Source organism: Anthonomus grandis, chromosome 22 (genome assembly GCF_022605725.1).
Source record: "Anthonomus grandis grandis chromosome 22, icAntGran1.3, whole genome shotgun sequence".
Classification (NCBI taxonomy): Eukaryota; Metazoa; Arthropoda; class Insecta; order Coleoptera; family Curculionidae; genus Anthonomus; species Anthonomus grandis.
Genome location: NC_065567.1, coordinates 7,650,098 through 7,676,935, shown reverse-complemented (window position 1 = coordinate 7,676,935; position 26,838 = coordinate 7,650,098). Strand labels below are relative to the sequence as shown.

General features: G+C 30.2%; 1 protein-coding gene and 1 long non-coding RNA gene across 2 annotated transcripts in view; one reads left to right on the top strand and one right to left on the bottom strand.

Annotated features, from left to right (window-relative positions):
- Nucleotides 1-875: 875 nt before the first annotated feature.
- The window catches only part of LOC126748221 (protein windpipe), a 97,244-nt gene continuing 71,281 nt past the window's right edge, over nt 876-26,838 (bottom strand). The window contains exon 2 of the mRNA XM_050457305.1: nt 876-2,838. Within this exon, the coding sequence (XP_050313262.1) occupies nt 1,106-2,830 (1,725 nt within the window). The 5' untranslated portion in view covers nt 2,831-2,838 and the 3' untranslated portion in view covers nt 876-1,105. The remainder of the gene's footprint in view (nt 2,839-26,838) is intronic.
- On the top strand, nt 9,395-11,760 carry LOC126748235 (uncharacterized). Its single transcript, XR_007664671.1, has 2 exons — nt 9,395-9,714; nt 10,030-11,760. It is a non-coding gene; the product is annotated as an uncharacterized LOC126748235 (long non-coding RNA).

Sequence of the window (26,838 nt, the reverse complement as noted above, 5' to 3'; positions counted from 1 at the left end):
CTTATGAGTTGCTCCATCAGCCCCTTCAGTATTATCGTTGACTTTTCGGACACCCTGTATATTGAAAAATTTACGTGTATTCAAAAGTCACGGTTTCGATAATGCAGGATGTCGCGCTTTCTTATTTTTTTATATTGGTTAGTTTTGATTAGTACTGCTTAGCTCTGTATGTATTTTTGATTAACTTACCCCTCGAAAATTGAAAAACTGAAGCTTTCGCTAGAAAAAAATTATAATGGTACATAACATAATTTTTTTTATTTTGGCCGCATTCAAAATTAAAGAATTAATTACCTGGAAATCCGTCGCTGTGAGCGGCTCTAAAAAGGTATAATTTTTTAGAGTTATATTAAATGAAAAGGTTAGATTTTTATTAAAAAACTCATATATACTGAGGCACAAAAAGTTGTACACGTATTTGTCACCTCGGAATATCGCTGACAGCGCCTTCTAGGATGTATGTCGAATTGAATTCGAATTTCTCGCCCCAAAAACCCCCTGCTACCAAATTTTGTGGTGATATGCTACTTTTTGAAAAACTTTTATGATGTTTGTATAGGGTCCCGTAAATTTTTAGACCCGGCGCGGTCTTTATCTCTGCGGCCCTGTTAATAACCAAATATTAAACTCCCTTGTCGCGGATAATTAAGGGTTAAGAAGATTATGTAGCAAATTTGAGTCTTAACATAAACTATTTTGTAGGACACCTAAATAATTTTTATTGTCTATTTACTAAAAACATATTTTCTAAAATAAATATATCTAATTTATAAATAGAATAAATGTATTTAGAGAGAATACATTTCTTTTTTTTTATTACACTTAAATTTCGCAAGATTTTGTTCAGATAGAATGAAATTAATTAAAGAACTATGTATAAATGAAAACATGTCTATTTAATATTGTTCAGTTTTCGTTATAGAACAAATAGCCATATTATAAATATTTGATTTTAAGTTAATTATAAACCTAAAAACACATTTTTAAAATATATTCCTAAAAGAAGATAACAGGGATAATTCTTGTATTTACAACCGTAGGAACCACAAACACGTTTTTTTATCACAATTCACTTCCAAATAGTCAATACTGAGATAGATTTTACTTATAAACCTAAGACTGTGCTTACTACTTCGCCTTCACTGTTTTTTTGTCGGTGTACAAGAACTGGCGTTTTGGGCATTGAGTCAGGAATTTCAGAAGCCCTTATAGTAACTCTTTCAGTAAGTGGAGTTAAAGTGTTGGGGAATTTCTCACGCAGAATAGGTTCTTCCTCACCGTCATTATATTTAGAAGTATCACCGTTGGTAGAAGTTTCAATAGTATTTCCATTTATTTTTCGATCTTCGGTAGACCTAAAGCTGTTTAATATTGCATCCTCATGAGTTTTACCATTTTGTTCATTAATTAAAGGAACTTGCTCTGGAACTCTAGTAGGCTTCCCATTTTTTTCATTTATAGGTGTTATAGTGGGTTTTTCTAAAGTCTTCATTTCTTCACCGTAGTCAGTCTTATCTATATCTCGTCGATTTTTCTTTAGTCTCTTTGCTTTTTGTTTTTTAACTAGACATATGAGAAATACAACTGTGAGTAATAAACCACAAATTACAACAATATAAACTGCATAGTTATTTTGAGCTATTGAAGCCGTTTTCTTAACTTCTTCAGTTCGTGTTTTTAGGATTAAGCCAGGGTCTTCAGGAATGGGCCCTGGAGACCCTGCTTGACTTACATTAGCAGTTAATTTGATTTCTGTAGGTTTCTCAGTTGTCTCATGAGTATGTGGTAAATTTGAATAAACTTCAGTAAGTGTTTTTACTGTTGTGCTTGTGGTCGTTACTGTTGTTTTTATTCCCATTATCGGATTAATAATATCTTCAGCTATAATTCGAAGCTGATCTTGAGGTTCAGGCGCTTTAACGGAATCATTTACAGAATCATTAGATCCCAATGGTTCTGGTGAAACGCAATTAACTATGCAAGTAAGAACATTGCCAACATCAAATGCCCCACTGCCTTCAAATTGTCCGCTACCCTCGTCTTCTCCTATAGTTTCTTGATTAACGGGTACAAATGCTTGTTCTTGTGGTAAGTCATCTTTATCATCGATAATTTCGTTTTCTTCGTGAAAATATTCTTCGGAAAAAATTGGCGCTGTACTTTTGGTATCATTAAAAATGTCTTCACCATCTCCAGAGCCCTCTAGAGGTTGATCGTTAATCATATCGTCATCATACGTGCAGTGTACAAATTCTATATTTTTACCAGCAAATTGCTTTGGACTGTGGCAGATTACTGGCGCTAGAATTTTAATATCATGTTTAAGTAATGCTTGATATACATGAATATTGTTACTTTGGCAACTACAATCTATTAAATTCTTTCCAATATTAATAGCTTTTAGTGACTTTAGTGTACTCCAGTCTTTTGGAATGTGAGTTAAAAAATTATTTGACAAATGCAATTCTTCAATATTTTTTGGTAGCAATGATATACGAATATCTTTTATATTATTTTGATTCAGCTTTAAAATCTTTAACTGAGGCAGAGAGGGGATTGAATCCACTTGGATGCTGTTTCCCGAGATATCGAAATATTTTAAGTTTTTAAGATATTTTACTTTTGCAGGAACTTTATCTATTAAAGCATTTGTTACTATAAGTTTTGTGATAGTCTTATACTGCTTTGGTCCCAATTCATCTAGGAATTGAAATGAGCTACAGATTATAGCACCTTCTTCTGGACAGTCGGCTCCTTTTGGACAGCGGAATATTGTAGATCCTGGAGTCGCAATGGATAGAAAGAGTAAAGCTGTTGCGATTATCCACATTCTGGAATCTGAAAAAAAAAATGTATATTTAATAATGAAATTTAACATATTGTTTTTTTACTAAGTGGTAACTGACATTTACAGGAAAAAATTAGGAATATATTGAAGTGAACATCTTAAGTGGCTAAAAACTAAACTAAAGGAACAATCGAAAAACTCGATCAAAAGACGCCAATTCAGTCATAATAACAGTTTAAAAGAGTAGTTATGGCAAATAATTTTGTTGGGTTTTTTTTTCGAAGATCTTAGAATTAACAGACACCAGGTTTCCTGTAGAGCCCAAGGAAAAAAAAAGATATCAACTTTAGTTCAGTTTTGTTTCTTAATATGATGTAGATGAAGGACATATAATTTCATACTGGAATTAAGAGCAGTAAACTTTAAAAATAAAAACACAAAATCAATAAACTAAGCAAATAAAACGCTATTAACACAATAGGAACTTACATTTTCAATAATAAGATAAATTTAAGACACTGTTTTTGTAAGTTGTCGGCGTTATTGTTTTAGTTTTTATGATGCAATTAAATTTAGTTTTCAAGAGCTCTTACATTTAGGAGTCCTGTTTTTAAAATGTAGACAAGTGATTTTTAATTGAAGATGTTTAGTTAAAAAAAAAACGAAATTAAATAACCCAATTACTAGCTATTAGGTAGCAAAACAATAAAATATATGCAGTCTTGTATCGATTTAGGTCATTGAGAATAATTTTTAGTCGGTAAACCAAAATTTAATAATATGTTTATTGAAGGAATTAGTTGAAATATATTCATTTACAATGAAAACTACGAATCCCTGTGGAAAACGGTCGCGAGTTTTAGACAAAGACATACAAGCATGAGTCCCTGGGAGGCAATTTGGTGGCACAGCCAACTACTTCATTAAAAAAGGTTGTTAAGGAAAGTAAAATTTTTATAGCAACAAAAATTCTCAAAACAGGTAAATTTTTGAGAAGTTCCTTAATACGATCCGGTTTAGACAATGACTTAAGTAAAGTATTAACCGAATGTTTATTTGTTACAAAGTATTAATTTTTTCGAAGAGTGAAATTTAAATAAACAACAAAAAAACGTTTGGACTGCTGATGTTAGGGGATACGAGGCCCGGTATTAGCCAAATCCATTTTTCGGGGGGTCATATAATCTGTTCTGATCCGCTTCAGAAGAATTCGAGGATTTAAAATGTATACTATTAAATACAATTTTCAATTTCCAAATAAAATTCGATTTTCCTCAAAATTATTTATTGCTTATGTGACAGATTCAAGCTTTCCTGTTTGCTGATTTGCTATTTTCAGGAATTTAAATAAAATAAAAATATGTCTTAATCTATTATCTTATTTACCTTTTCTTTTTTTTTCTTTCATTCTCTGTTTATATCCTAATTCATATTTAATAATCATTAATTTTCTTTTTATCGGGGAAAATCAAACTTAATTGTGTATTAATACTAATTTTTTATTGCTGGGACTACGCGACGTATAGCCATATACGTGTATTATACAGTGCTTTCATTTCAAAACCAACCATCCCTAATAAATTCTTACAAAAAAAAATACGTCAATCTAGATATACAGGGGTACGTTTACTTTTATATTTGACAATGTTCTGTTAACACCTCCAGCTAACCTCACTTTGATATGTCTAATGGGAACCCCCATTGTGCGACACATCATTGTGAGCACGATTAAAATTATATTCAACAGTGCCAAAAAATGAAATCGGTTGACTTACCAGTGACTAGTGAGCTATAATGTCTGGTAATAATAAATATTTTATCGACCTCATCCCAACGGTGTATCAAAAAGGTAAGTTTATAGACTTATAGATACTAAGGATATAAAAGGGTGTTTAAAACATAAACAATTTAATCAGTTTACAGAATTTATTTTAACGTAAGTGCTCAAAATGTGCTCCGCTATTCGCGAGACAATAATAAAATCTGTTTTGAAATTCCTTTTGACATTCGCGCGTAATTCGATACTTTAAACTATTAATATTTTCAGGTGGAGTTTTATAAACTTTGCTTTTTAAATATCCTCAAATGAAAAAAATCTAATCGTGCTAAGTCTAGGGACCTTGCAGGTCATTCAATTGCAGCACGCCTGCATAGTTGGAAACTATTCACTATTCGCTACTCTCGAACTGTCAAAGCGTAGTGTAGTGTGGAATGTATCATTTTAAATTATTCGACTTCTGAGTTTTTAACTGAGCATCCTAATGACAATTCTAACAATAATAATCAACTGGTTTTTAAACGTATTAAATGCTAAATACTGCAGTATTTTTTTTGCACCTATTAGGTACTGTAAAAAATTTGGGGAAGAATTTGAAAATTGCATTACTTATTTTCTCGAAAATATTAGTTACATATTAAAAAAATAATAAATATTTGGACTCAACTAACTGTTCATTACCATATATTCTTACTGATAAATTGCATCAACTTGCATCAATTTTTTTGGCGAAGTAAGATGGAAAATTGTTTGCTATTTAATATAATGTGTGAAACTATGAGGCAACCATTTGACCTACCAAAGTTGATAAAATGTCTTCCATTTTTGCTTACTATTCGCTTACAGGTCAACCGATTTTGTTTTTTTCGGTTTGGTTAGGTAGTTTGGTTTATTTGAGCCATTTATTTAAAAAATGATATGTTGTTAAGTTTGTTTATTAGAGTTTTATTTCTGATTTTTTATCATATTTTTATCAGAGTTGATATTTCATTTTTTATTAGAATAACGCCTTAATTTTCATTATGCAAAACACAGCATATTAAACATTTTAAGATTACAATTCTATGCGGGTTTTACACATTGTCATGTCTGTAAAACCCGCATTAGAATAAATATTTAAAAAATGCCTGGATTTTCGCGTAATATTTTGGGACATTTTGTCGCCAAACGACGCACCTCCCACGAAAGTCAGATGTTTACTTATCCCACACAGAACACAAATATATAGAGAAGTGGTGGTTGCATACAAACTGAAAGAAATTCTTCTGACAAATCAGCTAGCGGCCTCTCGCTTGGCAGCGGAAACTGTTGTAACTGACTTGACAGTTTGACGTGTCTAATTGGACCAATCGAAATGGTAGAAAGGCGTGGCCAAATTAAGGCGGGAAATCACATTTTATTTAATCTGACAATCTTATCATTTAATCGTAATATCTAAAGCAAACGCCTAATCAAAAAGGTTACTCATAGAGAAAAAAGCCTTTTTCATTAGGTGTTAGCATCAGATATTGATCTGAACAAAAATAAAACTTTTCAGCTTTATTTTACATATCTAAATAAGTTAATTTACTGCAATAATCTACGAAATTGTACTAACAATAGTGTACGACATATCACCAATTGGACAAATGGAAATAAAACAATGTTTTTTTTGCTTTAGTACATTTATTATTTAATTTTCCTGGAAAAAAAAATTACTGAAAATGATATACATAATATTCAATAATTCATCATAACAGACATTATATAAATTAAAATTAATCTAAAAATGTTTAAAATTATTTTGTTAGCACTGAACTACCCTAATTTTATACCGATTAGAAAAGGTTGTCAACATTTTTGTGCTATTTTCTCATAATACATCTAAAGGCATTCCCATTAGGTTAATAATATCCTCATTTTATTAAAACATAGAGTCAATAGAGGATGAATTATTCTTATTTAATATGTACTTGTATCTGTTTCCTAAAGAAAAATTAAACAGATTTTAAAATTATTCAAATTATAATCTAAATATTAATTTTTAAAATTAATTAAAAATTCTATAACAAAGTATTATTAAAAGAAACAATATATCCCTCAACAAAACAAAATAAACTCTTTCAAAATGAAAACAACTCTTTAGCATAAACATATATCACTTACATAGAATATATTTGTTGGTCTCTTATAATACTAAAAACATATCTTGGAACTATAATATTACTAAAAACTTAATTCAAGGATAGATGTTTACATAAAATAAAAAGAAACTCTTAAAAAACCAAGTTGTAAGAAAAACATTAATTCTGATCCATTCCGGGTGCTCAGGTCTCTTAGCCACTATACCTTATGTCTTGTCTCAGTGAACACAGGAAGTGGTATGATACAAGCAGGAAATAAAATAAAAAAATAGACAGTGCAAACCTTATAAATCAATTTACTTAAAGATTCATGTAAAAAAAAACAAAATAACTGTTTAAATAAATATGTGTTGTAGTGTAAAGCCAGCAGTATCAGCATTATTAAAATTTGTGGAGAACTGATCAGAAGAAATTCTATAGCTCAAAGTCTTAATAATATTTACATTGCATATCCCTCTCCATGTTTTTCTTGTAATATGAACTGAAGGAAATTAAAAAAATCTTTTATTACTGTTTCTCAGAAACATTTAAAATATACATACTCTTACATCAAGGTCAGGAAAATTTCAATCAATTTTTAATTGTTGAATAGAAAATGAGAGGCCAGACATTTTGTAATATGTATTTATAATAATCAAGTTAAAAATTAAATACTTAAAAAGTGAAACTTCTTCATTGAAATCAACTGAATTTGATTTTATTAAAGACTAAAGATTGACAATACAAAAACATAATAGTAATAAATAAAATCAGATTTTCTTACCAGAAACCTGGAATTACTTGCTGCAAATTAATTAAAACTTTACTCCCAATATTGAAAGAGAACTTTTCAGAAAAACAGTCATGAATTTAAAATAATATCCTTAAAACAAATAGCAAACTCAACCCACGCTGGCATTCATTGAAATGAAAAACAAACTCAAATCTCAAATGGTATGACAATGACAAATGATGTTCTATCAGTCAATGTCAACAACTGTCTGTCAGCTCCCTGTCAATTTGCCAAGCAAGATGGCCGATATACGATTCCGATTTTCACCATACAAGTTTCATCCATGTGTTATCCCAGAGACAACCAAAGAGACGCGCAACTGTGCGCTAATAAAATATCCGATTATTTTCCATCTTTGTCTCTCTTTGTGAAAGGTGAACGTAGATGGCGCAGACAGCGTTTGCCGCCATAATTCAAACCTCGGCTATTAAGCAACTGATGATTTTAATTAAAACAAATAAAAAAAGTTTTGCTGAAGATGCTAATATCGTTAGCGAAACAGGTATCCATAATAAATGAAATTGATTTGGTAAAGTGATAAAACTGTTTTTCTACTAATTAGTAAAGAATAGATAAGTCTGTTCTATTCTATAATAATGAATAAAATGTTAAATATGTATGTGTATGAAATACATACATGGTATACACATATTCTAGTATTTATGATGCAGTATTTTTTTAATCAATAAAAATTAATTAAAAGAATAAAACAGAAATATTACAGCTAAATTAAAAATAGCAGCAAATGGTCAGCACAGGTAGTCCGAACAAATGTTATTCTTGTAATTATATTAAGTTATATTATTAAAATTAAATTCATTTGACTATTTATATTAGTTTCTTACTTTTTTTTTAAATGTTTTTTTTTGCAAAATTTTTCCTTTTGAATCAGCATGGAATACCTATTTTAACTACGGCCTTAACAATTACCTTAATGAACATATTTCTGTTCCTAACACAAGTCAAAACACTAAAATTTGTATCCTACAATAAACTACAACTACTAACTATTGTTATCAAGTTCATCTAAATCCGGTGGGTAATAAAATACGTAAAATTTAAGGACTCGTCCAAAATCTCAACTAAGGATGTAAAACAAAACAAAATTAATCAGCAACAACAACTATTCAGCCATATTGAAATTCACGTGTTCATGTTGAGCAAGGATTGCACTGTTGCCTTACTTAAATATAATTTAAGAAATACTAGAGAATTGGACACAAGCTATCCCGTATTTTTGCATTCATTTAGACGGAGATGGAAGAATGTTTTATCTTGAGTGCTCTGATAATTAAATACATTTAGCATTGCGAAGGATTAGTATTGTGACGCCACCTTAGCTCACCTTTTTTTAAGGGAAGAGAGAGACAATGAAATACAGTATATACAGATTAAAGAGAGCAACAACAATAGGATAAAATTGTCGATCTAGTTGCACGTCTCTTTGGTTGTCTCTGCTAATCCCGTCCTCGAGCCGGCCGGGGCGGTGCTCTGTCGCAGGCACCCGTACACGCGCGACGTTGCAAAATTTCGCCTCTATGCGGTTTCCTATAAGTAACGAACGAAAACACGATCTGTATGTTCAAACAGACAGAAAATAGAAAGTGTGTCGCACCCAAACAAAAAACTAAATTTGCATTAATCAAGCAAAGAATTTCTTTCAAACAATAATTTATGCCTAGGGTTTAGATTATTATCAATTTAGACCCTATACAAGAAGTAATGTGTTTTAAATGTTTTGCAAAAATCAATTTAAAATAAAGAGAAAGAAACGAAAACAGGAGAAAAATAGTGTTGTGGAAATTATCTTACGTAGAAATTGCACCAGCTACGTGACTATGTATCTTATGATATTATAAAACTGTGTGTCATATGTATCATTGTTTAATTTTTTTGCTTGTAAATCATGAGTATACGTATGTACTTAGTTTATCTTGTCCTATTTTAATGCAGCTATATCCATTGCATTGTCAATTCGATGCACCACACTCCCACATTTGATTAATTTCCCGACAGTCGTCATAATTAAAGACAATCTTAACCCTTTAAGACCCTCTGGGCATAATTATGCACAGTTATTTCAAGTGTCACCCTCTAGTGGTATAAGTTTAAACTAGTCTGTAATATTACTCTGGATAAATAAGTTGTACAGTTTTCTCTAAAGTTTTATCGATTTGGGATACGATAGATGGAAGGCGTATCAGAATTTTCATTTATTTATTGGCAATAGCCGCCATGCACCAAATCAGCTGTGGTAAGTAAAAATAAATCAATATTAATCAATGAAATCTAAAATGTTTTTTGCATTTTTTTTACACAAATATTTAGCACAGGGATAGACAAATTTAGTTTCTAGAGTATTTTGATAAAAATATGTCTTTATAAGCATAAAAACATAATGTGTTTTTGTTTGTGCATAATTATGCACACCCGATTTCGACGTTATATTTTTTATACTTATTCGATTTATATACACGTTTGGCATAAGAATAATAAAATATTTTTTTTTTATATCTTATTAGTGTTTATTTTATTTTGACGTTAATAGATACAGGGTGTATTTTTTTAGGGAAAATGTACGACCCAGAAAATGAAAAAGATGTTGCAGTTTTATTGCAATTTTTGGAATCAATATCCGACATTGAACTTAGTGAGGAGGAATAGGAGTGTAATAATTTATATAAATTTGAAGAATCTCAACCCAGTGCGCAAAATATCGTTCGCCTGGGTGCTGACAAAGAAGGGCCCACTACAGTGGAAATACCGGAGTTGCACTGGGATGACGAGGATGACTTGCCCCTGTCAATTTTTGCTGGTCCCCTACATCACAACAGTACGAATTCAGCAAAATTGTCACGTCGAAAGAATCTATAAAATGGACTAAAGATGATTTTTTACCCCCCGACTTTGTATGGAAAGAAGAAACTACAACTTCAGATAAAATAAAAAGCTTGTTTGGTCTACACATTATAGCAGGGTGCTTGAAGTTTCCGCAAGTACCTTTATATTAGAATAAAACTTTTATGTATATTAGAATAAAACTTTTATATTTTTTCCCCAAAAGCGTATCAACATTTTTGGGGAAAAAATGTCAAGAGATCGTTTTTTTCAACTTCGTTCTAACTTGCATTGTGTAAACAACTTAGACATTCCCAAAGATACAACAGATAAATGTTATAAGGTAAGACCTTTATATGAAAGTATTCGAAAACGATGTCTGGAATTGAAATTGGAAGAGAATCTTTGCATCGACGAGCAGATTATTCCCTTTAGAGGACATTTTTCTGTTGTTCAATACATAAAAAACAAACCTACACCCTGGGGAATAAAATCGTTTGTTCTATGTGGAAAATCGGGAATAGCCTATGACTTTATTTTATACCAAGGCGGGTCTACAGGATTGAGTGCCGATTTAATGAAAAGGTTTGGATTTGGTGCCACAATAGTACTTCAACTTTCCAAAAGAATAACAAATGAAGGGCACAAACTATACTTTGACAACTATTTTTCTTCCTATGCTGCCCTTCAATGGATGGACTACGGATTGACAATCGTAGTGTAGTTTTGGCTTCAAATTTTGTCGGTGTTGGGAATGAAGATACTGTTGTTAGATGGGTTAAGAATAAAAAATGCTATATAGATGTACCAAGACCAGAAATCGTAAAACTTTATACCCATTCTATGGGCGGTGTTGATGTTCTGGATCAGATGATAAGTTTGTATAGAATTTATATTCGTTCAAGAAAATGGACCCTAAGAATGATTTTTCATGCAGTGGATTTTCCTGCAGTAAATAGTTGGTTTGAATATCGACAAGATTGTAAGATCCTCAATATTCCAATAAAAGAACAATTATCACTTTTGGAATTCAAAATGCGGCTTGGTGAAAGTTTAATCAAGGCAAATAAGACAGTTCAAGATAATAAAAGAGATAGACCTAGTGGCAGCGAGACACTACCAATACCGCGAAAAAAACAAAGATTAGGACATGAAGAAACCAGAGCTATTACTGCAATTCGGTATAATAGTGTTGATCATATGCCTCAACTTAATGGAGCCAAAGAAGGAAAACGATGCAAGTACTCAAATTGCAATAAGACTCATTTTTTTTGTGAAAAATGTAATGTGCACATTTGTATAAAAAAAGAAAGAAACTGTTTTTTATTGTATCATAGAAAGTAATTTTGTTTTGTTATACTATGCTTATACCATATGTATTCCATTCTAATGTCAAATTTTTCTTTACACATTTTTTTTTTAAATAAAAATGTATAATTTCATCAATAAATATGTTATACAAGTATATGAATATCTTTTTATTTACTTTGGAAAGGTATTATTACATTGTGGTACAAGCCCCCTGTGCACAATTATGCTAGCTTTTGTTTAAATGATTAAAAAAATATATATATATTGTATATTATCACTTTTGAGCTCCCTTTAAGCATTAATTTCTATCAAAATTTTTTTTTGCTCTATTAAAAAAAAATCAGGTTTGGAGGGGTTAAGTGAATTAGATCTTCGCGAATCACAATACGGAAATTTTTAAACATTTTTCCTTGTTTAAAAACTGTTCTACATTTGTTTACGTCGCAAAACTACACTAGGACAGGAGGCGGTCCCTCATCTCTGGGTTTTTTTGCTTCCACCGATAAATGTTTAGAATGTCAGTGTTATTTATGTCTATTTTCATTATATTTAGAAATAAATCACTGAAAATTGTTTAAACATTTTATATAATTACTTTATTAGATTAATTAGAGATATAATTACTCTTAAATGAATTCTCAATTTTGTCTTTGTCAAATAGGAGAAGGTATCACATATTTTGCTTTATTTATCGTACAGTAAAGACTGGCACATTGCTCTATTTAAAATAAATCTGTCAACGAACATTCGTATTTCAGAAATATATTAAAATAATATTGTTGCAAGAACAATCTGTTTGAGGATTGTGGGTATTTGTAATATACCAACTAACTATAAATCTACCATTAAAAAAAAACACTTATGTCTATTAATAACTTAAATTATGTCGAATATTGCAATCTTTAACTTTTTGTTTAAATAAACTTTTTTTCTTTCTCGCTTTTTTCTATTTTAAATTATCAACTTAAATTATTAAAGAAGAGAGATTGTAAATGAACACCCCACTCTATTATAAACAAATCAATTTAAAGTCTTATAACGCAAGCAAATAAATAAAACGTTTTAAACAAATTCGTATAGATAGAGACAAGTGATCATTAAGATGCGCATAATACATTATGTAGTTCCATGCGGATGTTGTATATTGGATGTAACAATTGCTTTAACTTTTATTATTTTAAACGTAGGTTACTTATGCAAAATTTGTGAAGAAATGTGTATTGGGTAATGGGTATAAATTACGTAATGGGTCATTTGAATTATTACATCAGAGACATGTGAGTTATGACGCCCTAATATCGATAATACTCACTAGAGCTTATTAAATTTATTTTTGATTTATCTCCTGTATAATAATATAATACTCCCTATCTCTAGTGTCAAATATCTAAGATATGAACGTGTAATAAAAATTGTGGATGATTTATTTGCCGTAGGTAGATAATACAATTTTACATAGACACCAATAAACATATACGTTGATCTTTTGTCCTAAGAAAAACGGTCTACCCTAAAAATAATTACGAATAAATGTTCCAGTAAAAACAATGAGACATGTACATTTTATAAGTAAATTGGCATATGTCAGATACGACATTTTTAATTCATCCTCCTACCATCCACAACTACCTGTCAAAAAGTATAAAATTGCTCAATTTTTTTATTATCCAATGAGCCTGTTTTGCTCCACTTTTATCAATGCATCATTCAGGAAAAATAGTTAAAGATGTAGATTATTTAGTTACCTCAGGCAAAAAGTCCTTTTACCAAAAACGTCAAAAATTTCAATTCTACAGATAGATAAAAATATTATGGCTATAAAACACGAACGGTTTAAGGTTGAAGAAGTTTCTGACATCACAAGGGGACCACATGAAGTCAAAAGCAGAAGTGTAATATGGGGACCATATAACACTATGTCAACTTGGCGGCATTGATTGACCGTCAGCTCGCTACTGAGCTGGCAGATTTTCACTTTTAAGTCGACTAAATTCGACCATGTATGGATTTGCGATTAAAAATAACAATAGAGATTTCGCCAGGATTATATTCTACTTTATATAAATAATCATAAGTTGTTAGCGGGTACCTAAAATTAAGACCAAATTCTTAAAATAGAGGAAAAATTTTCTAGCGTCCTTACTATGACCTTTAGATTGGATAAGTACCGCAATCAGGAAATTTTTAGATGCAAAACGGGCAGATCATCGAAACAATGGACGCTGAAGACACCTATAAATATTTAGAAATAAAACAAGTTCAAAGAATAAATCAGATTATACGAAATGAATTAACTGAAACTTGTTTAATGCCATCAACATCTAAGGTAGTACTGCATTAATATATTACTTGAAATATAACCCGGGACATACCGAGCAGGATAACATAGAAAGTTGGATTGGGAAACCGCTGCATGGGAGGTACGTCTACGAGATTTGACAGGAGTGCGTCGTCCCGAATCAGAAAAACTTAAGAGCAAAACTCAATAAAAAGTTCAATGTTTTATTGAGAATATTAAGCCACTTCAATTAAATGAAGTCATCTACAAACTAATGCAAAAAAATCACCGTTATGCACATCACGCATCGCCCGAAAGTTCATGGAAAACTCTGTATTCTAGTTTCTTAGCCAAATAAAACATCTACTCTATATATAACTTAGCTTTAAAGTTGTCTTTTTTACTATTGAAGTAAAATATAAATAAAAAATAGCCCTATAAAATGTTATTAGAATCATATTAAAATTTTCTATTTAAGTTTTTGAAGTTACACTAAACCAAAATATGTCACAGAAAAATAAGTATAAATTTTAATCCGCGCATAAGAATTTTTTTAATATTTGAACGTGATGATGGTACATTATCTACTTTATCTGTAAGCCTAAATTGATTTCTACATAATGAATTAGATAACTAAATTATCAAGTAATTTATAGTCCCTCAGATAACAGTTTATAAGATAACTGTTATTTGTTTTATTTCTATTTTTGTCACTGCACTGGCAATATTATTCATATTTATTTAGACATTTCGTTAGTTAGAAAAGGTTAGAATATTTACTGTTTAATATACGATGCATTCACGTTAAAAAGAGCAAATTCATTTAAAATTAAGGTATTTTTTTCTTCTTTTATTTTTTGGATACGATCGATTAGGATTGTCACTTGCGCGTTTTTTTAAATAAAAAATTTCTACACATGGTACCTCAAGTAGAAACTATGGCGTCAACATTATCTTTTTGAAATAGAACACCCTGTATATGTCTAAAGTCAATAGTTTGTCAAATATGACGTAACAGACTAATGAAACATATTAAATTAAAATATAAGACTTTATTCTAAATTTTTGTAACTAATGTTTTTCATTTGATTCAATGCGTCCTTTGCAATGAAAATTTTGGTTATAGGCTATATCAAGTAGAAACTATGATGCCAACATTAATTTTTTTTGTGATAAAAAATAACTAGACTTTATTATTTTCGAACAGTTTCCAATTAGAAACCTACTTGATAATGGTTTGTCATGCATTTGTGGGTATAATTGTCATATTAGTTCATTGTCATATTAGTTCAATTTCACGCATCATTACAAATTGGTGAAATAATTATTTGATTTTACCAATGTGTGGGCAGGTATTGTTAAAAATAAATCCTTGAAGCCTCTTTTTTTCGAACATTAACTGCTTTAGTTGTATTATTCCTTGATACTCAAGAGGCTGAAGTAACTAGTAACGAGATATGGTTTTAACAAGACGGGGCACATCCTCACTTTTCCATCGCCGTTGGAGAATTTCTTGATGCAACTTTTCCTAACAGATGGATTAGACGAAGACCGATGAAAAGGGGGATTGAGGGACCACCAAGGATAACTGCACTAGATTTTTTCTTATGGGGCAATTTGAAGTCCAAAATTTATGTCAATAATGTTAATAATTTAAAGCAAAGAATTCGATATGAAAGTAGATTAATGGATACGCAAGCCATTGAAAATGTAAGCAATTGGAAGTTCTTTACCGACTTCAAGAATGCATTGAAGTAAATGGACAACAAATTGAACATCAGTTGCAATAAATATTGTATCCATTTTTATTTTTTTATATTGAATATTTCATTCGTCTATTATGTCAAATTTGACAAACTGCTGACTTTAGGCATATGGTAAGCTCTACAAAAAGTATTCAGAATATATCGTAACATTTTAAAATGTCATGATATACAGTGTTTTATTTAAAAAAAATAATGTTGATGCCATAGTTTCTACTTGAGGTAGCCTGTACAGAAAAATTAATTTAAAAAAAAACGCGCAAGTGACTATGCTAATCGGCATATCCAAAACATAAAAGAAAAATACACCTGAATTTGAAATAAATTGGCTCCTTTCATTGTGCAGTGCACTGTACATATAGAAAATTTTTAAAAAGTCATATCAAATATCGTGTCGCGATATTTTTTTTTTTAAATTATAAGTGTAATATTCAAGGTCTTAACAGCTCCTTCTTCTGAGGGTAGCTGAAACATGACCTTTATTTCCTCTTTACAGTTACATGTTGAATTAATATACACTGATGGATTTCTTTTTCTTTGTATTTATATTGTAAACTTATTTATATCTATGTGAGCATATGTAATATCTTATGAGGAAATATAAACAGTCTATTATTATTATTATTATTATTATTATATTCTTATTAAGATCAAAGTAATTAAAATCATCAACAAACAATTTTATCAAGACAAACATATCTCCTAATTTTAATTAAACTATTTTATACAGGTGGTGCTGCGACCATTTACCCATTACATAGAGTAATGGCAACATTGCCTCCCCTCAGGTGATGCTGCCGCAGGCTGGTATGCTATTTTTATTTTTGATAGCGGATCTCAGGACGGGATAAGCACAGCTAGCATAACATGTAGAAACCACGAAGAGTAACAGCAGGAGATACAGTAAACAGTTCGCTGCTCGGGTTTCGAGATTATTCATCAAATATACAACCTATATATGCTTTTCTATTTTTATTTAGGTCTTGTCTTGATTATAATTATTGTAATAAGAGGGCTATGTATATAGGTATGTGTAGGTATAGGCACGTTTACCATAGATAAATATACGCTAATCAAAATGGCGTTATATATGTATGTTTTTAAACCAAATTGTAGCAGCGTCTTAGTCAGGTTAATCTCTCTTATGGACATGCCCGAAGGAATATAAAGAGAAACCAAACCATGACTATTAAATTATTAGTTAAACCTTAGCAAAGCGCTTTCGGCTTATAATCCATCATCAGTACTAACTGAAAGTAAGTACAAGGGCCTTATCTTAAGATATTTATTTAATTTCGACAAATTTTGAGCCAAAACTAAATTATACTCTATTCGATTTTAGTATTTTTTTTCTTCCTGATTTTTTATAATCATGAAAACGTTACGGTAGGAATTAAAGACCCAAAAGTATCTGACCACTTTCTAATTTATTGCACTTTACATTTTGATAAATTAGATAAACTGCCCTCCAACAATTTTAGCTACCGTGGTATTAAAAATATTGATAGTGACAGTTTTCAATACGACTTAAGGCACATTAACTGGAATATTTTATTTAACTTGCAAAATGTTAACGATAAAGTTAATTTCTTCACCTCAAATATTCTTCAGCTTTTTGATCGTCGCACACCAGTAAGAAATGTAAAAGGTAACAGAAAGTCTTACGCACCTTGAATATTTGATAATATTCGTCTTTTGGTTAAACTTCGCAATGGATGGAAATATATGAAATATTATGATAAAAATCGGATTTTGTAAATTATTTTATTCCTGGAATGAAATGTCAACCGTATAAACTATCACTTTACACAAAACGGAATCTCCTAACGCTGATCTTGAACTTCTAAATTATTATCGATATAATAGATTAAAAGAGGATTCATTTAATTTTGTTCCGGTATTACAGATCAACATTATGAATATTTTGAGTGAGCTCAGGTCTAATGCAACTGGTCGCGATAATTTAAATGTGGGACTTATAATATTATGCTGCCCATTTACTATACCGCATATTACCAATATAATTAGTAATATGCCAGTTTTGTCTATGGTTCTTGAAAAGTGTCTGGAGTGGCAGATCAATTGATTCTTGACTTTTGTAATTCCTATAATACAATCTGGTTTTCGCTCCAATGACAGCTGTGCGACTGCACTTTGTGATATAACCAATGACATTTTCAGATCCTTGGACGAAAGCGTCCCGACGGTGTTGATTATATTGGATTATAGCAAGGATTTTGACATGCTTAATCATGAAATCTTGTTGTCAATTCTTGGTTTTGTAGGATTTTCTACTAAGGCAGTTTATCTCATGAAAAGCTTTGTCACTGATAGGAAACAGAGGGTTTGTTTGGATGGCAAATATTCAGAGGATAAGAGCCTTTCATCCGGCGTACCACAGAGATATATTTGGGGTTCTCTTCTATCTTCTATTTATACGTGTCAACTTGTTACGTGTTTAAAATATTCAAAACATCATATTTACGCTGACAACACCCAGATAATTTTTTCCTTTAATTCTTCTAATACTGAATATGCCAACCATTGCTTAAATGAAGACCTAAAATTTCTGTTTGACCAATGCTTAAGGCATTGTTTACATTGTCTGTCGCTATGTTATTTACTAAATACACTTTAAAACAAAATCTTCTTAATCGCATGTAAATTTTGCCCAGAAATATTCTCGCGATAAAGGTATTTGGTGCGCTCGTGGTTTACTTTTGGATGCACGCACTTTTCGTACAGTATTAGCGTTGATTGAATATTTGGGAAGATACGCAACCTTATGGGCTAAAGCGTGACCGCAAATATGCGTGAAAAATAGATGGCGATTCTCTCCAGTATGCGCGAAAATAATTTCGTCCGTCGCTTCTCATTAGTAATCGGCCGATCATCCCTGAGTCGTGTGGGAGAGTTTTTGCACAGGTTCGTGTTTGCCGTATTGAAATTTGGTAGTTGTTAAAAAATTTTCTTGGATATCATAATCACAAATAGATAGATATATGTAAATGTGTTTAGTTTGTGAGACAATGGCTCCTTTAGGCAAAATTAATCAGTGTGCGTATCGTGGGTGCAATAATGTAAGAAAATGTAAAAACAATGTTCTCAGTTTTTTAAGATAGAAATATTTTTAATTAATAAAAGCTTTGCTAAATCAAATAATGTATCTTCTCTAATAAACGCATCAGAGAATTTTTCAAATTTATGTCAATACAGAATAAAATCCTTTAATGAACTTTATTATACTCTAAAAGTAAATAATAATATATGCAAGTCAATTAATAAAATATTACTAGATAAAATAAATATAAATAAACCAAACCTATGTCCACAGCATATTGATAAATTTTTGCATTTATTAATTAAGACTTTGATTTGTAACAACCTAAAATGGGAATCTCAAAATCTTATTAGAAAATCTTTAAAAAAATCTAATTATAAACCTCACAGAAAATTATCTATTTTATCTACAAAAATCAATCCGAACTCTTAAAGATATTGTCTCTTCATGTCTATGAGAGCCATTTTATCTTTTTCTTTTTTTTACTTTAAGAAAATTTTAAATCAATATATTATGTTTATGGTCTTTAGTGTTTTAAGTATTTTCAATAATTGTTTTCATGATGAAATTCATTCATGAAAAAAAAAATAAAGCCTAAAAAGCCTTTAAAGTTATTGAGAATTGAGAAACTGGTTATAGTACGAATGGTAGCTTTCCTAATTAAAAAAAATAACATATTAAATGAATGTCGAGTAATGTTTTCATTCCTGGAGAGATTATATTTGAGCTTGAAGAAGGTCACTTTGCTGCAGCGGTATTCTGCGACTTCTCTAAAGACTTTGACAGTGTCAACCATGGAATACTGCTCGGTAAGCTTTCTAGATATGGGTTTAGGGGAGTTGCTCTAGAATGGTTAAAATTTTGTTTTGTTAGACAGAAAAAAGTTTGTTTGGCCAAATGGCAGTTTGTCTGAACTTTGTGTAGTAAGCAGGGTTCGTTTCTCGGTCCTATTTTATTTCTATTATATATCAATGACCTGGCGTCTCTCCAGATAAAAGGATTCTTCACTATTTTTGCAGATGACACCACTATCTTATGGGCAGACAATAATAAAAGCACATTAACAAGAACAATTTCTAAAGATTTATTAATGATTAAACAGTGGTTTGATGCTAATTTGTTGTCTTTAACCATAGATAAGACTAAATTGTTAAGTTTTTATGTTCAGAGCAGTTCATGATTCACAACAAAGAATTGGAAGTGAATAATTTTAACAGATTCTTGGAATTGTTATCGATCATAAACCTAAGTTTTATAAAGATATGTCAGGAGGCAAAAACTGGCTAGACGATGTTATGCTGTTAGAGTGGTTTTAAATAAACTGAGATTGATATCTGCAAAAACGGTCTATTTTTTTTTTTGTTGAAAGTTGGAACTTACTTTCATACAAAAATACCTACAGTATGGAATAACATTTTGGAGTTGCATTAGTAAACGGCTTTTTGACTCGATGTTTGTTTTTAAAAAACGAGCCATTAAATATATGTGTCATAAATCTCCACAGGACATGCAGACCCCTATTTAAAGATACTTTCCTTGTGTTGCTTGTTTATTGTTGAGTCTGCTTGCCTAATATATAAAAAATATAAATTGTATCTTCAAAATAATGGCTCCTTAAAACATTATAATATCAGAAAAGAATACAATATTCCAATGCCCATCCCGAAAAGTGAACTAAGAATTCTCTTATTTACTTGAGCATAAAAATTTTTAATCATTTTCCAAATGTCATAAAAGTCTCTAGAAGTTCTCCTCGCTTTAAAAAGTCCTTAACGAAACTTTTTAAAAGCAAGTATTTTTATAGCATTAGAATTTTTTGAAGATAGTTAGGAATAGGCCAATAGTATATAATTAGTTTTTAGTAAAGATGTAAAGGTTAGAATTTGTGATGTTACTCTAAAAAATTTTTAAGTCGTCTTGCTTTGAAATTGAAAATACATTTTGTGTTTATACTAGTATGTTGAACCCACTATTGTGCATTGTTTTTAAATTATGTATTAGTAATATGTCGATTAATGTGCCTATTTTATATCATAGAAGTACCATGTCAACAAGTAGGTACCATGTATTTATGAATAAAGTATGTTTTGAATTTTTTGAAATTCGAAATTGTATTTAAAAAAGAGAGAGGTATATAATATTTAATAGGGATGATTCCAACTACTCACTAAAAATTACCTCGTTGAAAAAGTAATTAAAAGGGTTATTCAAAACTGCAAGTGGCCAACATGGCCTCGACAAGAAGAAAAAAAGTTGATGATGACTCTCTAAAGAAGGAGCGTCGTATTTAAAAGTTGAAACTTGTATGAAAAAGTTTGAAAAGATGTTAACTTGTAAATGAGAGAAAGTGTTTACAACAATGTATAAATGATTTTATTTTATATTTTCAAATAACGCCAGAAAAAAATAAAAAACCATTTTGCCAAATTTCACCTTTTTCCTAAATATTAGGAAGTATTTGGCATTTTTCCAATTTTTAGATTGCATTTATTCAATCATTGCATTTATATTGCGCAACTTTCGCCTAATTAAACCATTTACTGCTCATCCTTACTTTGGACATCCTGTATAATCGCGATGAGACCCTTCATACTGTTAAACAAAATATTTGTTTTTTTTCTTCTTAACTTTTTCTGGTTTTAGGAATTAGTAATTAAGTGTTTGCCTGTATTGCAAATTAAAATGTGGCCTATTTTCTATATTTTATAGTGTTGTTACACCCTTATTCAAAACCTTTTAAATTTTGCGATTTTATTTTTATATTAATTTCAGTTAAAGGTATCTATTTTTCAATATTTTTGTCCGAAAAAAGTGTACTTCACAGATCTCACTACCCTACACAGTTTTTGAGATATTGGCTGGTTTCACAAACCCGTATTGTCAAAAATCACATTACGGGCTACTTTTTGCAATAAATTATTCACTCTAAAAAACTATAGTATCGTATATAGATATTAAATCTTTAATTATTTAATTTACTCTTTATATTTACGTGAAACCTACCTATATCATCACCTTTATTTAATATTTTTGTTAATTTTCTAATTAATAAATAAAAGCTTATTGAATTTTTCTTTTGTTTTTATTTATTTATTTTTGTCTCAAAAAAGGATTTTGGTAAGTAATTTATTATTTGTTAATAAAATTTAAGTTGTAAGAGATAGCACCTTCCAATACATTACTTGACCACCACATTTATCTAGTTATTTATGCGAGATCACAGCGCATTTAAATATCGGCAATAACAAAATAAATAAAAGCGCTGTTATCATCATCGCCCTTGTCTTAAAAAAATAACAAAACGGCCGGGCGCCCAAAGATTCCCGCGTCGTTAAACTGCAAATGGTCAATATAGCGCCGACAAAGAAAAACAAAGTTGATGATGGCTCTTTAAAGACAGAACGTCGTATTTTAAATTTAAAGGTGTCATCGTATAGGCGAGAAAAAGTGGTCACAATAATTTATTCATTTAATAAATACTTTTGTCATATATTTTGAAATAACGCCAGAAAAAAAATAAAATGATTTTGCCAAATTTCAGTTTTTTGCAAAATTTAGGAAGTATTTAGATTTTATTATAAAAGGACACTATATTGCTCAACTTTCCTCTAATTGACCACCTCTATTGACGTCCTGTATAACCGTGATGCGGGGTCTTTAAACAAAATGTTTTTTTTTGTTACTAGGTATCTTTTTATAGTTTTAAGTATAGTTGTAACAACTGGTAATTGAGAATTTTCCTGTGTCGCTTAAAACTTAAAATGTGGCCTATTTTCTATTTCTATTAACATCCTCACTCACAACCCCTTACTTTACAGATCTCACTAGGCTGCACAATTTTTCAGATATTGAATCACATGACAAAATGGGTTACTTTTTACAAAAAATTATTGATCAAGAAGTTATATTACCATCGGTATTAGTCTTATGAATTATTTAAATTATTCTTTATAATATTTACGTGAAACCTACTTATATCTTAAAATTTGTTCCACATATTTTTTGTATATTAGTTTTTAGTTAATTAAGTGCAACGGGCTTTTTATTTAAAAACTTGACCCTCTTGAACACAAAATGAAGGAAACATAATGTTTGTTGGAATTATAACTTGTATTAAACTTTTTTGGTAATTTTGTAAAAATAGCTTTTTATATATATTTTTGTATTAATTTTTGTCTCAAAAACATATTTTGGTAAGTAATTATTTGTTTATAAAATTTAACTTTTAAGAAATTTCAATATGCCTCCACCCTTAAGTATATCACTTATCACTTGACCACTACATAAATGACACTGTGTTGTATGTTCAAAAAAAATAATAAAAACATAGTTGGCAGCATCATCCCATATCTTAAAAAAATATCCAACACGGCCGCGTAACCGGAGATTCCATCGTCGTTGAAAACCTGACTCAAAGAAGCCAAAAGCCAGGTCCACGCAGCTAAAATAAATCGTTCCTAGATTTGACGCTTTGCGGCAGCACCACACGGTGCACGAAACTGAACGGCAATCCGATAGTCGACCGGGTACACTTTTTAACACAGGATTGCGTATCTTCCCAAATATTCAATCAACGGTATTAGTATTAAAAGGATGTTTTGAGTGGTTTCAGTGCGTTTTTTAAATTAAAATTAAGACTAAAAACTCCCTTTTTTCTGAAAAAATTATAAAAAAAGTCTGAAGTGGGTCACATATAGTGGAAAAAAAGAAATTCAAATCGTTCCTTTCACAGGCCGCACAGGTGGCAATGGTGTCCATCTTTCTAGGTTATAATATTATAAAAGACGGAATATTTGTGCAGTATCTATTAAGTATTAAATACCAAAATATTAATAAAAATGTGTATTAAATGGGTGAGTTAGATGTCATAAACGGCTATAACTGCCAAAGTGGACGGAAACATATGGATAAAACTTTTCCTTATAGCCGTTGGGAGTTAGATAGCCCTTTATATTTTTTAACATCTAACAATTCAATAATTTCTTACCAAAAAACTTTTGTTTGTAGAGGTTTGCAACCATCTCAAATGCGCTTAGATATTTATTATAGAAAAAAGATTAATTCATATCCTTTGGGAGCCTTTTTCATTTCTTTAACATTCGACTTTTTAAGTAATTTTCACAAAAAAATTTTAGTAAATAGAGGTTTATAACCACTTTAAATCGATTTAGTTATTGATTGTTAATATGTGGACAAAAAAATATTAAAATTCCTTGGGAATTTTAGGAGATACGGGCATTATATCGATTAAATAACAGCGGGCGCGGACTATAAATAGGAGCATACGTTAAAAGATAAATATGCCCAGCCAATAAGAGCATTCCGACACTACAGAGGCGTAGCTTGCGTGCCGCCAAAATTCAAAATACGAATTTTTCAATGCCTGTAGTTAAACAGCGAGATTTGACATCTCTGACCTATATATTTGCTACTATAGGACTTTGTTTTGTTAGGCATTTAGATCTAAAAAAAGAAATGCGATGTGCATATAAAAGACGCTCAATAAAGAAATATTTGTAGCTGTTATAGATTAGTAAATTATTGATTTTTTTATTTATATTTACAGCGTGATCAAGATTTTTAAGAAAATAAAAATAGACAGTTGTTGCATGGAGTCAGAAATTAAAAAAAAAACAGAAACCAGTTATCCTCAGGACACTAAGTCTAGGTTTCTTTAATAAATAAGTACGCCAAGTTGCTTTTGTTTCATTAACTTTTTGTCAGGCATCTTTTTTTATTCTGAAAACTTTGTTGATTACTCTTAAAGTATATATTATTAGTCAGCAAATAAGCAAACAGCATATTTTTTACCTGTTTCAAAATACAACACATTAAAAAAATATGTAGTGGATTAAGAAAATCATATATTGAATGAAAAATTGGAAAGTCGATTTGACATCATTGTCTGAGAGATGGTAAACTCAAACAACCTCGTCTATGGTTTGCAGCTGGGCTTATTCTAGGCATTCAATGTTCTAAGGTCTGAACTTGTATTGCATCCTAGATTTCCAAATTTGTGTTACACCTATACTTTAAGGTTGTGCCTTGTGTTTTTTGTAGGTTAGTATTTTACTTACCAGACTGCAACAGCTCTCAACTTTTTGTTTAGAAGCTGAAATTTACCTTTTAATCCATGTGCCTATTTTCGCTCACAGATATTTTCTTGAGGATTAATAAACGTTTTTATTATTATTATTATTATTATCTTTTGAAAATTATAAGGGTGACCGAATAAAAGCAATCGAATCCTTCAATGCTCTTCAAACTTCTCTGGTTTGTACTCTTTCCAATGTTATGTTAAAAAAATGCTAATGAGACAGAAGGAATTTAAACACGCTAACTAATTAAAGTTTAGCACACCATCTAGCAAACGCCCTATATATTCCTTTACTGGAATTAATAACGTTTTAAGCTCATTCTTGTTTCTTAAATTTTTAGAAAAACGATCAACAAAATATTAACACTCCATAAAATAAATACTCGAAGTGTCCACCAATATCTGAAATTTAAGATCATTTTGAGGTTTCATTCATAATTTGTTTATTTCTATGGAATTTGTTCGTGATGTTCTCCTTGAATGAATGCAGGTCATTGATTTTATGCATAGCATTAAATTGATTAGGCTTTAGCATTTACACGTTCTCGGTATGATAGTTGGCAAGTCATCATCAGTAGTTGCAGTCGTCTAGGTTTTCAGTGTAGTAATTTGATACTAGTACCACGGAAAATTATTTATATGAATTTCACACGGTTATTTTTGTTAACATTGCATAGGTATCGGAAGTGTTTTTAAAAAACTTATAAAAATTAAAACATAAGGTTTTCTCATGATTCCTATTTTGATTATTTGTCAAATATTACTTAGTTCCTACCTTATTGAACAATAGAACTTATTACGAAATATTTTAAAAGGAATAATATTTAACTTTTAGCATGAATATCATTTATTTATTACAAGGGATCAATTTACTTTTTAAATGAAACATTCGATATTATAGGTAGGTTGTAGACTTAAGGAATCATGTGTTTTTCTATTAGTTATAAGCGCAAAAAACAAAATCAATCGAAGAATTTCCGAGGAATATCTCTGTTCCTTACCTAAAACAGTAGACAAGTTAATTTTGACATTGAAGAATATCTTTTATATATAAAAATCTTATACAATAGAGTAAATTTTTTGTTTTCCTAAATGTCGTGATAAATTTTGTCCTGTTATCTGTTTCTATCTGCATTTCCTGCATTTTTTAACGTAATAAAAATAGAAATATTTCTGTAGGGGTGGCTTTCAAATTATAAATTAATAAGTACAAGTAAAAAAAACTAACAATGATTAGGTAGTGTGTCTAATTTAAAATGTTTGCGAGCAAATTGAAGCATTTATATAGTAAAAATACGTGATTGAAACTTATGTATATCTACGAAATTACATTTTATGATGAAAATCATTCTATGAGTACTTAAGTGACAGGTTCAATCATGAGAGAAATTTACTCTATGTTTTTTGATGAATATAGAAATGCATACTCAAAACAAGAGAAAAACTTGAATTTAGAGGATTGAATGTTAATTTTTAAGTGATTTGTTTAATGCTTAATACACATATTTAAAAAATTAACTGTAAAATCAAAACAACTGATTTTAAGTTCATTAACCCTATATTTCCGTTCCATGTATATCGTACATTTATTGTCTACGAGCAATGAATTAAAACGAATGATATTTTTTAGATGTATTTCTGCATTGAAATCGCATGAGTCAAGTACCACAAGATTTTAAAATATTCTTAAAATCATAGTATTTAAACCTAAAATACTTTAACCAAACATTAAAACAAATCAAAGCTTATACTCTGTGTAATAGGGCAAGATTTATCCGATATATTAATTAAAGTCTACAATGAGGGTAAAGTTATAGTAGTCTCTAATACTGTAGCTAGCTATATCTCCTGAGTTAAATTAATTTTAATTAATATTTGTAAGTTGTGTTATTGTAAGTGCAATGTGTGCTATTATACAAGTCTTTTTTCTATGAATGGTAGGTATTATCCTCCAGGACTAATTGGTTTTCTTCAGGAAATACAGAAAATTTTTATATGCTACTAATTCGTCGTATCCCTCATGAACTACA